Here is a 14080-nt window from a genome sequence, read left to right on the forward strand (position 1 = left end):
GGTGTACAGGTCTACAGGTCACTGAAAGGGGTAACACAGGTGGAGAAGGTAGTCAAGAAGGCATACGGCATGCTTGCCTTTATTGGCCAGGGCATTGAGTATAAGAATTAGCAAGTCATGTTGCAGCTGTATAGAACCTTAGTTAGGCCACACTTGGAGTACAGTGTTCAATTCTGGTCACCACACTACCAGAAATATGTGGAGGCTTTAGAGAGGGTGCAGAAGAGATTTACCAGGATGTTGCCTGGTATGGAGGGCATTAGCTATTAGGAGCAGTTGAATGAACTCGGTATGTTCTCACTGGAACGACGAAGGTTGAGGGGCGACCTGATAGAGGTCTACAAAATTATGAGGGGCATTGACAGAGTGGATAGTCAGAGGCTTTTTCCCAAGGGTAGAGGGGTCAATTACTAGAGGGCATAGGTTTAAGATGTACGAGGCAAGTTTTTTACACAGAGGGTAGTAGGTGCCTGGAACTCACTGCCGGAGGAGGTGGTGGAAGCAGGGACGATAGTGACATTTAAGGGACATCTTGACAAATACATGAATAGGATGGGAATAGAGGGATACGCACCCCGGAAGTGAGAACATTTTAGTTTAGACGGGCAGCATGGTTGGCACAGGCTTAGAGGGCGGAAGGGCCTGCTCCTGTGCTGTACTTTTCTTTGTTCTTTGTCAATGTTGTGTGTTCCAATGATTCCTTTTATGGTCAACTTTCATTGTGGCTGAAGCCTCTCGGGAGAGATGTCACCGATGGGCACAGTTGACCCACCTGAAGAGAAAGTGTATCCGGGTATTTACACCGATTCTGGTGAAAAAGGATCCGAGATGCAGCGACTGTCCTGTGGTCACAAAGGGCTTTGTCCAAACTGAGGGACATCACATGGTCACTCAAATGGCCATCCAAGTGGACACGAGAGACTTTGCTGAAGGTCTGGGTTACTGATGCTGAGGGAACTACTGATTGATCCTTTCCACAGGAAACTCTTTGAATTCAATATCACATCCTGTAGGGAGTGGGGATGGTGATGGGGATGAGAAGCTCAGAGTGGTGCAGAGAATAACAAACACTGACAGTGACCAGAAATTGTGAGTGATGCTGAGACAGGAACATGGAATGACTGAAACACCATGGTTTCCTCGAATTCCCTTTATTATTGTGTTGTGGCGTCACACATCCTCAATTTTAAGAAGCCCTCCTGGTGTGCAGCATATTCAGCCCCTCCACTGCCCATTCCGTTGCTGCATTCTCACACCGCTTACTGGTAGTTGACTGAAAATTCATTATAGTCAGTGCAGATCTCAACAAGGTTCCTGAAACTAGTTTATAAACATGGATAACTGCAGGAGTGGCATCAATGTTCAATCCACTCAGAGTGCTCTTTCCAAGGACTGTGTGGACTGGATGGGCCATTCGCCTCATCTGCATTGTAGGGATTCTGAGATTCTATTTATAGGGGCAAAGGAGACAAATAATGGCCCACTGGGATGGATATTATCGGTTATGAAATGCTTGATGCCCAAACCTAAACAAATACTTATTTTGGAGATGGGTTAGGGGAAATTAATGGAAGGTGTTTGTTAAGTCACATTTATAGGATGTGACTGGCCTTTGGCTGGATCACGGAGGGAGAATTCAGAGGGTAACTTAACAAGTACATCTTTTAGGACACGTGGGTGGAAAATCCACACAGACACTGGAAGATCATGCAGACTTACACCAGGAACCAACCAGGGTCCCTGGTGCTGTGAAGTAACAATGTTAACTACGGTGCTAACATGTCACCCTTTGAAATGGTAGCAGTCGTGGGTTTAGAGAGCATTGTCTAAGTAATCTTGGTGAGGTACTGCAGTGCATCTTGCAAATGGTACAGATGGCTACTACTGTGCATCAGTGGAGGAGTGTTTGAATGTTTGTAGAAGGGAGAGTAACCAAGCTGGCCTGCTTGTCCTGGATGGTGTTGAGCTTCTGAGTGTTGTTGGAGCTGCACTCATCCAGGCAAGTGGAGAGTATTCCATCACACTCAATTTGTCAGTGAAGCAGCTTTGGGAGGGGGTGAGGATGTGGATTCTCACCTTAGGATTCCTAGCCTTTGAGCTGCTCTGGTAGCCACAGTATTAATGTGGCTAGTCCAGTTTCTGATCAAGTGGTAACCCCCAGGATATTGACTGATTCGTAATCACACCCTGCTCAGTGCTAAATCATTCAGACCATCAAACTGCACTGAAATATTAAAAACAGTGCTATGTAAACCCATTCATGGTTGAGATGTGGAGTGTACATGGAAATTAAACCTTCACCATGATCATGAAGAATGATTCTCAGACATTACATAGCTTGTATGTAACTGTGTGCAATATGAACTATGTCAGGAAATAAAGGGGATTTCAAGTTTACAAGGAGGCAAAATAGTCATTTATTTACAGTTATGATGCTACAAGACCAGGTCACGATTGCAACAAGACATGAGAGAATTTGGTTTTTGCCTTCAATAATCTGGTTCCACCAAACAGAACAAGATTGTTCCCACTGTCAGTTCAGTCACTGTCCCCCAGGGTGAGCTTGTCAAACAGGTACTCTCCCACGCCATTCTCAGGGGCTCCCAGTCTCTTCAGGTTGGTGATGTGATCTCCGAGCTTCTTGATCATCTTCACTTGTTCATCCAAGTAGTGAGTCTCCAGGAAGTCACAAAGCTGAAAAGAGACAAAACAACATTTCATGTCCAGCAGCAGGCAGAGGATTGTGGGAGCTTCCCTCCAGACAGACGTTAATGTTATTCTACCCCTGGAAACTAGGGCAATACCCATCTTACCCAGCCCTTACCATCAGCAGAAGCAAAGCCATGAGGTTTGGAGATCCTCCAAATAGTTTCAAGACCTACAATGTTATGAACTCCAATATACCCCCAAAAATCAAGAACTCACATGAGGGTCAGTATTCCCAGAGGAGAGTTTGTGCAGATCCAGCAGACTCTGGTTCACATTCTTCTCCATCTGCAGAGCTCTCTGCATTGCCTCCAGACCATTGCTCCACTCATCCTGCTCTGGTTTCTGAAAGAGCAAAGGCAGACAGCTCATTTCCAATAGATTCAAACACACAAGGAAGAACAACCAGAAATTCATGTTCCCAGGAACCAAAGCATCACAAAAGGATATAGGGTGCACTTGTCCAGAAAGTGAACCAAGTCCCCGAGCAAGAACATTTAGCCGAAAAATCAATGACTATTCAACGTGACTTGCGTTAAACAAGAGGCCTGAATGGGGAGCGCACAGCCAAGGCCACACAGCCTGTTCTGTACAGTGGAGAGCACTGCTCACCGCAACCCACATTATGGCAAGACATAGAGGCCATTTTCAAATGGCTTCCCCGTCCCCATGCCAGGCATCCTCAGCCCAATCACATGTGGCAAAGTGCCAGCCTGGCATCTTGGTGCCAACCTGATAGTGCCCATGCCAGGATGATACACAGGTGGCACTTCTGTGCAAAGCTGACACTACCCTGCCCAAGGGCATGCAGTTAGGGGCCTCCATATCCCTGGGCAAACCCCCCCATGAACACTGTTCCATCTCCATTGTGGCACCCAGTGCTGAACAGCACTCGCCCAAGGTCTGAGGCAAAGGGGATGAATCCCAAAGAGTCAGATACCTCAGGAATCTGGTATTATCTTGTTCTCATATGCAGATTTGCTAAAATGAGATTCCTCATTATGGGCAGGATTCATAATGACAAATCTCAAGGCATTGCAAGCCGGAGGATCCCAGGAGTGGGGTCTACCAGCTTGCAAAGGAAACTCTGCACCGAGCTGCTTTTCCAACACAGAGTGGCCATGGGATTGCACTGAGAATTACTGCATTAAACCATGGCATTGTCAAAGGGGATGCAGAGATCTATCAAGTCCAACCTTGACATCCTCCAGGATGATGCGGCCTCCACGTTTATTCTGGAATTCCATCAGTTTCTCAGCATGTTCCCGTTCCTCATGCGACTGCTCCTTGAAGAACTCAGCAAAGTGACGCAGGGCAACATCATCCCGGTCAAAGTAAAAGGACTGAAGGGAGAGAGAATTTTACAAATCACAACTGTTTCCCACCGAAGTCTCAATTTATCAGCTAATTAGTTTTAAATTAATTCATCAACCATGAACAGGTCTTCTCTAACCAAGAGATCAGGATTATGGTTCATATCCAGCATTAGAATGATGTCTAGTATTCTCCCACCATTCGGAGGAGATGGGGAACCAAGACTCCCATCTGTGGACAGGCAGATGTAACATTTCTCAGCGCTGCATCTAAAGGAGATCCCCTGATCCTGGAAATGTTTATACCCGAATAAATACACTGTGACTGTTCCATACAAGAGCTGGTTGTTGGTGAAACCTTGTGGTGCACAAATTGTTGAAGCACAGAATCCTGCACCACAGAAATAAGCCATTCAGCCCATCTAGCCAACACCAGCCCTGAATAGGCACCATACACAGCCAACATCCCCACCCTATCCCCATGACTCCACCCAACTGCCACAGTTCCAGGCACTGAGCAGCAATTCAGCATGGGCAATTCATTTATCCTACACATCATTTAAGTGTGGAAAGAAATCAGAGCACCCACAGACAGAGGAGATTGACTGCATGTTTACAGTTACCAAAGGCCATAATTGATCCCAGATCCTTGGCACCAAGAGCACTAAACACCATCATGGTTACTGCATTTCAAAATGATCAAAATCATTGGGCAATAACAGAAACACTCCTTTAAGTTAATCTATACAGGACATGGGCTTCACTGGCTAGGTCAACATTTGCTGCCCATCCTTAATTGCCCCAAGATGGTGGTGAGCTGCCTTCTTGAACTATTGCCCACCTGGTGCAGATATCCTCAATGTGCATAACCCACCTAATGGAACAAGAAATATCCTTCAAACACATTTTACACTAAGTGTTCAGAGTGCACTGAACAACACCAGGTATGTGTTTCACTGCCAACTGGAAATGTAGATAACAAGCAGGGTCCCCAGCTGCAGTCACCCAACCCCATTGAAACTGGAGCTGGTCTAATGCTAACAACCACTTCCCAGGTTTCTGCTCCAAACTCAGGCAGCAGCCAGTTTCAGCCATTAAACCTCCCAATGGAGAGCAGCTGCTACAAGGAGCAATCCATTCACACCTCTCCACCCAGGATCACACACACTTCACTGGAGAAATTCAAGCTTTTCAGAAAGTAGGACAAGGAACACAAGACTCACCATGGAGAGGTAAACATAGGAGGAATAGAGCTCCAGGTTGATCTGCTTGTTAACAGCATCCTCACAGTCCTTGTGATAGTTCTGACGCACTTGGGAGGCCATCTTAACTCTTACTGTTCACAATCGCCTGGAAAGTTCTAGAACTGACCCTTCCCACCACAAGCTCTTGTATTTATACAACTGGGACATCCTGCATTCAGACTGGGAATGACATCACCAATGATGATTGACAATCCCTGATAGCCAATCAGGAACCGGCCATTCCAGGCACCAATTAACCAATGAGAGGTTTTGGGGGGGGGGGGGGGGGGGGGGGGGGGGGGTGTGAGACCCACAGCCAATCAGAGTTTTGGAATCCAGACCAGGTTGGAAGATTCATCTCGACGATGTCACTGCTTTTACTTTCCTTGACCTTCTTCAGATGTGAAAATGTCTCGTTGTTGAACTCTCCCATTTTAACTCAATGATAATTGGTTCCTTTTGCTGAAGTGGGTTTTCATAACCTGGACAAGTTTGTTACTGGCCAGGAGCAGTGGAGCTGATACAATATTCAAACAATCAGGTCACCTTGAGGGAATTTCCTAACCAACCACTGGACAGGGAAATGGAATTGTGGGAATGGGAGGGGGGGAATATCACTGAATCCAATGTCACCCACGGACACGTCTCCATTTACTGTGTTTGGGGACAGGCTGGAAGGAGCAGCTATTCCTGCTCGTATAATCCAGGGAACTACAGGCCGATGAGCCTTACATAAGTGGTAGGGAAATTACTGGAGAGAATCCTTCGAGACAGGATCTACTCCCATTTGGAAGCAAATGGACGTTTTAGTGAGAGGCAGCACGGTTTTGTGAAGGGGAGGTCGTGTCTCACTAACTTGATAGAGTTTTTCGAAGCGGTCACAAAGATGATTGATGTAGGTAGGGCAGTGGATGTTGTCTATATGGACTTCAGTAAGGCCTTTGACAAGGTCCCTCATGGCAGACCTGTACAAAAGGTGAAGTCACACGGGATCAGGGGTGAGCTGGCAAGATGGATACAGAACTGGCTCAGTCATAGATGGCAGTGAGTAGCAATGGAAGGGTGCTTTTCTGATTGGAGGGCTGTGACTAGTGATGGCCGGCAGGGATCAGTGCTGGGACCTTTGCTGTTCGTAGTATATTTCAATGATTCGGAGGAAAATGTAACTGGTCTGATTAGTAAGTTTGCAGACGACACAAAGGTTGCTGGAATTGCGGATAGCGATGAGGACTGTCCGAGGATACAGCAGGATTTAGATCTTTTGGAGACTTGGGCGGAGAGGTGGCAGATGGAGTTTAATCCGGACAAATGTGAGGTCATGCATTTTGGAAGGTCTAATGCAGGTAGGAAATATACAGTGAATGGTAGAACCCTCAAGAGTATTGACAGTCAGAGCGATCTTGGTGTACAGGTCTACAGGTCACTGAAAGAGGCAACACAGGTGGAGAAGGTAGTCAAGAAGGCATACGGCATGCTTGCCTTTATTGGCCAGGGCATTGAGTATAAGAATTAGCAAATCATGATGCAGCTGTATAGAACCTTAGTTAGGCCACACTTGGAGTACAGTGTTCAATTCTGGTCGCCACACTACCAGAAAGATGTGGAGGCTTTAGAGAGGGTGCAGAAGAGATTTACCAGGATATTGCCTGGTATGGAGGGCATTAGCTATGAGGAGCGGTTGAATGAACTCGGTATGTTCTCACTGGAACGACGAAGGTTGAGGGGCGACCTGATAGAGGTCTACAAAATTATGAGGGGCATAGACAGAGTGGATAGTCAGAGGCTTTTTCCCAGGGTAGAGGGGTCAATTACTAGAGGGTATAGGTTTAAGGTGTGAGGGGCAAGGTTTAGAGGAGATGTACGAGGCAAGTTTTTTTACACAGAGGGTAGTGGGTGCCTGGAACTCGCTGCCGGAGGAGGTGGTGGAAGCAGGGACGATAGTGACATTTAAGGGACATCTTGACAAATACATGAATAGGATGGGAATAGAGGGATACGCACCCCGGAAGTGAGAACATTTTAGTTTAGACGGGCAGCATGGTAGGCACAGGCTTGGAGGGCTGAAGGGCTTGCTCCTGTGCTGTTGTTCTTTGTCAATGTTGTGTGTTAGATGATTCATTTTATGGTCAACTTTCAATGTGGCTGAAGGCTCTCGGGAGAGATGTCACCGATGGCACAGTTGACCCACCCGAAGAGAAAGTGTATCCGGGTATTTACACCGATTCTGGTGAAAAAGGATCCGAGATGCAGCGACTGTCCTGTGGTCAGAAAGGGCTTTGTCCAAACTGAGGGACATCACATGGTCACTCAAATGGCCATCCAAGTGGGCACGAGAGACTTTGCTGAAGGTCTGGGTTACTGATGCTGAGGGAACTGCTGATTGATCCTTTCCACAGGAAACTCTTTGAATTCAATATCACAACCTGTAGGGAGTGGGGATGGGGATGGGGATGGGGATGAGAAGCTCAGAGTGGTGCAGAGAATAACAAACACTGACAGTGACCAGAAATTGTGAGTGATGCTGAGACAGGAACATGGAATGACTGAAACACCATGGTTTCCTCGAATTCCCTTTATTATTGTGTTGTGGCTTCACACATCCTCAATTTTAAGAAGCCCTCCTGGTGTGCAGCATATTCAGCCCCTCCACTGCCCATTCCGTTGCTGCATTCTCACACCACTTACTGGTAGTTGACTGAAAATTCATTATAGACAGTGCAGATCTCAACAATGTTCCTGAAACTAGTTTATAAACATGGATAACTGCAGGAGTGGCATCAATGTTGAATCCACTCCGAGTGCTCTTTCCAAGGACTGTGCAGACTGGATGGGCCGAATGGCCTCCTCTGCACTGTAGGGATTCTTTCTATTTATAGGGGCAAAGGAGACAAATAATGGCCCACTGGGATGAATATTATCGGTTATGAAATGCTTGATGCCCAAACCTAAACAAATACTTATTTTGGAGATGGGTTAGGGGAAATTAATGGAAGGTGTTTGTTAAGTCACATTTATAGGATGTGACTGGTCTTTGGCTGGATCACGGAGGGAGAATTCAGAGGGCAACTCAAGTACATCTTTTAGTACACGTGGGTGGAAAATCCACACAGACACTGGGAGATTGTGCAGACGTAGACAGACTTACACCAGGAACCAACCAAGGTCCCTGGTGCTGTGAAGTAACAATGTTAACTACTATGCTAACATGTCACCCTTTGAAATGGTAGCAGTCGTGGATTTAGAGAGCATTGTCTAAGTAATCTTGGTGAGGTACTGCAGTGCATCTTGTAAATGGTACAGATGGCTACTACTGTGCATCAGTGGAGGAGTGTTTGAATGTTTGTAGAAGGGGGAAGTAACCAAGCAGGCCTGCTTGTCTTGGATGGTGTTGAGCTTCTGAGTGTTGTTGGAGCTGCGCTCATCCAGGCAAGTGGAGAGTATTCCATCACACTCAATTTGTCAGTGAAGCAGCTTTGGGAGGGGGTGAGGATGTGGATTCTCACCTTAGGATTCCTAGCCTTTGAGCTGCTCTGGTAGCCACAGTATTAATGTGGCTAGTCCAGTTTCTGATCAAGTGGTAACCCCCAGGATATTGACTGATTCGTAATCACACCCTGCTCAGTGCTAAATCATTCAGACCATCAAACTGCACTGAAATATTAAAAAAAACAGTGCTATGTGAACCCATTCATGGTTGAGATGTGGAGTGTACATGGAAATTAAACCTTCACCATGATCATGAAGAATGATGCTCAGACATCACATAGCTTGTATGTAACTGGGTGCAATATGAACTATGTCAGGAAATAAAGGGGATTTCAAGTTTACAAGGAGGCAAAATAGTCATTTATTTACAGTTATGATGCTACAAGACCAGGTCCCGATTGCAACAAGACATGAGAGAATTTGGTTTTTGCCTTCAATAATCTGGTTCCACCAAACAGAACAAGATTGTTCCCACTGTCAGTTCAGTCACTGTCCCCCAGGGTGAGCTTGTCAAACAGGTACTCTCCCGTGCCATTCTCAGGGGCTCCCAGTCTCTTCAGGTTGGTGATGTGATCTCCGAGCTTCTTGATCATCTTCACTTGTTCATCCAAGTAGTGAGTCTCCAGGAAGTCACAAAGCTGAAAAGAGACAAAACAACATTTCATGTCCAGCAGCAGGCAGAGGATTGTGGGAGCTTCCCTCCAGACAGACGTCAATGTTATTCTACCCCTGGAAACTAGGGCAATACCCATCTCACCCAGCCCTTCCCATCAGCAGAAGCAAAGCCATGAGGTTTGGAGAGCCTCCAAATAGTTTCAAGACCTACAAGGTTAGGAACTCCAATATACCCCCAGAAATAAAGAACTCACATGAGGGTCAGTGTTCCCAGAGGAGAGTTTGTGCAGATCCAGCAGACTCTGGTTCACATTCTTCTCCATCTGCAGAGCTCTCTGCATTGCCTCCAGACCATTGCTCCACTCATCCTGCTCTGGTTTCTGAAAGAGGAAAGGCAGACAGCTCATTGGATTCAGACACAAGGAAGAACAACCAGAAATTCACATTACTCACAGAAGGATATAGGGTGTGATTGTCCAGAAAGTTAAGTATCCGAGGAAGAACTTTTAGCCGAAAAGTAAATGACTATTCAACGCGACTAGTGTTGAACACAAGGCCCGAAAAGGGGAAGGCATGGCAGAGGCCACACAGCCTGTTCTGTACAGTGGGGAGCACTGCTCACCGCAACCCCCATTATGGCAAGAAATGGAGGCCATTTTCAAATGGCTTCCCCTGTCCCCATGCCAGGCATCCTCAGCCCAATCACATGTGGAAAAATGCCAGCCTGGCATCCAGATGGCAACCCGATAGTGCCCATGCCAGGTGGCACTGCTGTGCCAAGCTGACACCACCCTGCACAAAGGGCATGCAGTTGCAGCCCTCCATATCCCCAGGCAAACCCCCCCCCCCATGAACACTGTTCCATCTCCATTGTGGGGCCCAGTGCTGAACAGCACTCGCCCAAGGTCTGAGGCAAAGGGAATGAATCCCAAAGGGTCAGATACCTCAGGAATCTGTTATTATCTTGTTCTCATATGCAGATAAGCTAAAAGGAGATTCCTCATCATGAATCCTGCCCATAATGACAAATCTCAAGGCATTGCAAGCCAGAGGATCCCAGGAGTGGAGTTTACCAGCTTTCAAAGGAAACTCTGCACGGAGCTGCTTTTCCAACGCAGAGTGGCCATTGGATTGCACTGAGAATTACTGCATTAAACCATGGCATTGTCAAAGGGGATGCAGAGATCTATCAAGTCCAACCTTGACATCCTCCAGGATGATGCGGCCTCCACGTTTATTCTGGAATTCCATCAGTTTCTCAGCGTGTTCCCGTTCCTCATGTGACTGCTCCTTGAAGAACTCGGCAAAGTGACGCAGGGCAACATCATCCCGGTCAAAATAAAAGGACTGAAGGAGAGAGAATTTTACAAATCACAACTGTTTCCCACCGAAGTCTCAATTTATCAGCTAATTAGTTTTAAATTAATTCATCAACCATGAACAGGTCTTCTCTAACCAAGAGATCAGGATTATGGTTCATATCCAGCATTAGAATGATGTCTAGTATTCTCCCACCATTCGGAGGAGATGGGGAACCAAGACTCCATCTGTGGACAGTCAGATGTAACATTTCTCAGCGCTGCATCTAAAGGAGATCCCCTGATGCTGGAAAAGTTTATACCCGAATAAATACACAGTGACTGTTCCATACAAGAGCTGGTTGTTGGTGAAACCTTGTGGTGCACAAATTGTTGAAGCACAGAATCCCTGCACCACAGAAATAGGCCATTCAGCCCATCTAGCCAACACCAACCCTGAATAGGCACCCTACACAGCCAACACCCCCACCCTATCCCCATGACTCCACCCAACTGCCACAGTTCCAGGCACTGAGCAGCAATTCAGCATGGGCAATTCATTTATCCTACACATCATTTAAGTGTGGAAAGAAATCAGAGCACCCAGAGGAACCCACAGACAGGAGATTGACTGCATGTTTACACAGTTACCCAAGACCATAATTGATCCCAGATCCTTGGCACTGAGAGCACTAAACACCATCATGGTTACTGCATTTCAAAATGATCAAAATCATTGGGCAATAACAACAGAAACACTCCATCCTTTTTAAAAAAAAAGTTAATCTATACAGGACACAGGCTTCACTGGCTAGGTCAACATTTGCTGCCCATCCTTAATTGCCCCAAGATGGTGGTGAGCTGCCTTCTTGAACTATTGCCCATCTAGTGCAGATATCCTCAATGTGCATAACCCACCTAATGGAACAAGGGATATCCTTCAAACACATTTTACACCAAGTGTTCAGAATGCACTGAACAACACCAGGTATGTGTTTCACTGCCAACTGGAAATGTAGATAACAAGCAGGGTCCCCAGCTGCAGTCACCCAACCCCATTGAAACTGGAGCTGGTCTAATGCTAACAACCACTTCCCAGGTTTCTGCTCCAAATTCAGGCAGCAGCCAGTTTCAGCCATTAAACCTCCCAATGGAGAGCAACTGCTACAAGGAGCAGTCCATTCACTCAACACCACCCAGAATGACACTGAAAACTCTCACTGCTCAGTGATTTCTTCAACTTGAGGAAATATAGTTTACAAAGTCACTTCATTCAACTGGAGGAATTTAAGCTTTTCAGAAAGTTGACCAAACACAAAACTCACCATGGAGAGGTAAACATAGGAGGAATAGAGCTCCAGGTTGACCTGCTTGTTAACAGCATCCTCACAGTCCTTGTGGTAGTTCTGACGCACTTGGGAAACCATCCTCACTATTATTACTCACTGTCACCAAAATGTTGTAGAACTGACCCTTCCCACCACAAGCTCTTGTATTTATACAACTGGGACATCCTGCATTCAGACTGGGAATGACATCACCAATGATGATTGACAATTCCTGATAGCCAATCAGGAACCGGCCATTCCAGGCACCAATTAACCAATGAGAGGTTTGGGGGGGGGGGGGGGGGGGCGAGACCCACAGCCAATCAGAGTTTTGGAATCCGGACCAGGTTGGAAGATTCATCTCGATGATGTCACTGCTTTTACTTTCCTTGACCTTCTTCAGATGTGAAAATGTCTCGTTGTTGAACTCTCCCATTTTAACTCAATGATAATTGGTTCCTTTTGCTGAAGTGGGTTTTCATAACCTGGACAAGTTTGTTACTGGCCAGGAGCAGTGAAGCTGATACAATATTCAAACAATCAGGTCACCTTGAGGGAATTTCCTAACCAACCACTGGACAGGGAAATGGAATTGTGGGAATGGGAGGGGGGAACATCACTGAATCCAATGTCATCCACGGACACGTCTCCATTTACTGTGTTTGGGGACAGGCTGGAAGGAGCAGCTATTCCTGCTCGTATAATCCAGGGAACTACAGGCCGATGAGCCTTACATAAGTGGTAGGGAAATTACTGGAGAGAATTCTTCGAGACAGGATCTACTCCCAGGAGATGGACGTTTTAGTGAGAGGCAGCACGGTTTTGTGAAGGGGAGGTCGTGTCTCACTAACTTGATAGAGTTTTTCGAAGCGGTCACAAAGATGATTAATGCAGGTAGTGCAGTGGATGTTGTCTATATGGACTTCAGTAAGGCCTTTGACAAGGTCCCTCATGGCAGACCTGTTCAAAAGGTGAAGTCACACGGGATCAGGGGTGAGCTGGCAAGATGGATACAGAACTGGCTCGGTCATAGATGGCAGTGAGTAGCAATGGAAGGGTGCTTTTCTGATTGGAGGGCTGTGACTAGTGATGGCCGGCAGGGATCAGTGCTGGGACCTTTGCTGTTCGTAGTATATTTCAATGATTCGGAGGAAAATGTAACTGGTCTGATTAGTAAGTTTGCAGACGACACAAAGATTGGTGGAATTGCGGATAGCGATGAGGACTGTCAGAGGATACAGCAGGATTTAGATCTTTTGGAGACTTGGGCGGAGAGGTGGCAGATGGAGTTTAATCCGGACAAATGTGAGGTCATGCATTTTGGAAGGTCTAATGCAGGTAGGAAATATACAATGAATGGTAGAACCCTCAAGAGTATTGACAGTCAGAGCGATCTTGGTGTACAGGTCTACAGGTCACTGAAAGGGGCAACACAGGTGGAGAAGGTAGTCAAGAAGGCATACGGCATGCTTGCCTTTATTGGCCAGGGCATTGAGTATAAGAATTAGCAAATCATGTTGCAGCTGTATAGAACCTTAGTTAGGCCACACTTGGAGTACAGTGTTCAATTCTGGTCGCCACACTACCAGAAAGATGTGGAGGCTTTAGAGAGGGTGCAGAAGAGATTTACCAGGATGTTGCCTGGTATGGAGGGCATTAGCTATGAGGAGCGGTTGAATGAACTCGGTATGTTCTCACTGGAACGACGAAGGTTGAGGGGCGACCTGATAGAGGTCTACAAAATTATGAGGGGCATAGACAGAGTGGATAGTCAGAGGCTTTTTCCCAGGGCAGAGGGGTAAATTACTAGAGGGCATAGGTTTAAGGTGCGAGGGGCAAGGTTTAGAGGAGATGTATGAGGCAAGTTTTTTTACACAGAGGGTAGTGGGTGCCTGGAACTCACTGCCGGAGGAGGTGGTGGAAGCAGGGACGATAGTGACATTTAAGGGACATCTTGACAAATACATGAATAGGATGGGAATAGAGGGATACGCACCCCGGAAGTGAGAACATTTTAGTTTAGACGGGCAGCATGGTAGGCACAGGCTTGGAGGGCTGAAGGGCCTGTTCCTGTGCTGTACTTTTCTTTT

The 14080-nt window shown here is 46.5% G+C and overlaps 2 protein-coding genes across 2 annotated transcripts; both read right to left on the reverse strand.

Annotated features, from left to right (window-relative positions):
* Nucleotides 1-2427: 2427 nt before the first annotated feature.
* On the reverse strand, nt 2428-5378 carry LOC119956475 (ferritin heavy chain B-like). The gene is made up of 4 exons (XM_038783748.1): nt 5243-5378; nt 3903-4049; nt 2926-3051; nt 2428-2694 (listed from the first exon to the last, which is right to left on the reverse strand). The coding sequence occupies exons 1-4, from the start codon at nt 5342-5344 to the stop codon at nt 2539-2541; spliced, it is 531 nt and encodes a 176-aa protein (XP_038639676.1). The 5' UTR covers nt 5345-5378; the 3' UTR covers nt 2428-2538.
* A 3779-nt stretch (nt 5379-9157) lies between these two features.
* LOC119956497 (ferritin heavy chain B-like) lies at nt 9158-12092 on the reverse strand. Its single transcript, XM_038783774.1, has 4 exons — nt 11988-12092; nt 10565-10711; nt 9619-9744; nt 9158-9387 (listed from the first exon to the last, which is right to left on the reverse strand). The coding sequence occupies exons 1-4, from the start codon at nt 12087-12089 to the stop codon at nt 9232-9234; spliced, it is 531 nt and encodes a 176-aa protein (XP_038639702.1). The 5' UTR covers nt 12090-12092; the 3' UTR covers nt 9158-9231.
* Nucleotides 12093-14080: the final 1988 nt, after the last annotated feature.

The sequence above is a fragment of the Scyliorhinus canicula genome, chromosome 23 (assembly GCF_902713615.1).
Source record: "Scyliorhinus canicula chromosome 23, sScyCan1.1, whole genome shotgun sequence".
Taxonomy (NCBI): Eukaryota; Metazoa; Chordata; class Chondrichthyes; order Carcharhiniformes; family Scyliorhinidae; genus Scyliorhinus; species Scyliorhinus canicula.

Bases quoted from the DNA above. Each gene is read 5' to 3' on its own strand.
- LOC119956475 (XM_038783748.1), bottom strand. From the start codon at position 5,344: ATGGCCTCCCAAGTGCGTCAGAACTATCACAAGGACTGTGAGGATGCT. The intron at 3,052-3,902 runs GTTGGACTTGAT...TTGCTCTTTCAG, and splicing joins TCATCCTGGAGGATGTCAAG to AAACCAGAGCAGGATGAGTG. The intron at 2,695-2,925 runs GTGAGTTCTTGA...GTCTCTTTTCAG, and splicing joins CTGGGAATACTGACCCTCAT to CTTTGTGACTTCCTGGAGAC.
- LOC119956497 (XM_038783774.1), bottom strand. From the start codon at position 12,089: ATGGTTTCCCAAGTGCGTCAGAACTACCACAAGGACTGTGAGGATGCT. The intron at 9,745-10,564 runs GTTGGACTTGAT...TTCCTCTTTCAG, and splicing joins TCATCCTGGAGGATGTCAAG to AAACCAGAGCAGGATGAGTG. The intron at 9,388-9,618 runs GTGAGTTCTTTA...GTCTCTTTTCAG, and splicing joins CTGGGAACACTGACCCTCAT to CTTTGTGACTTCCTGGAGAC.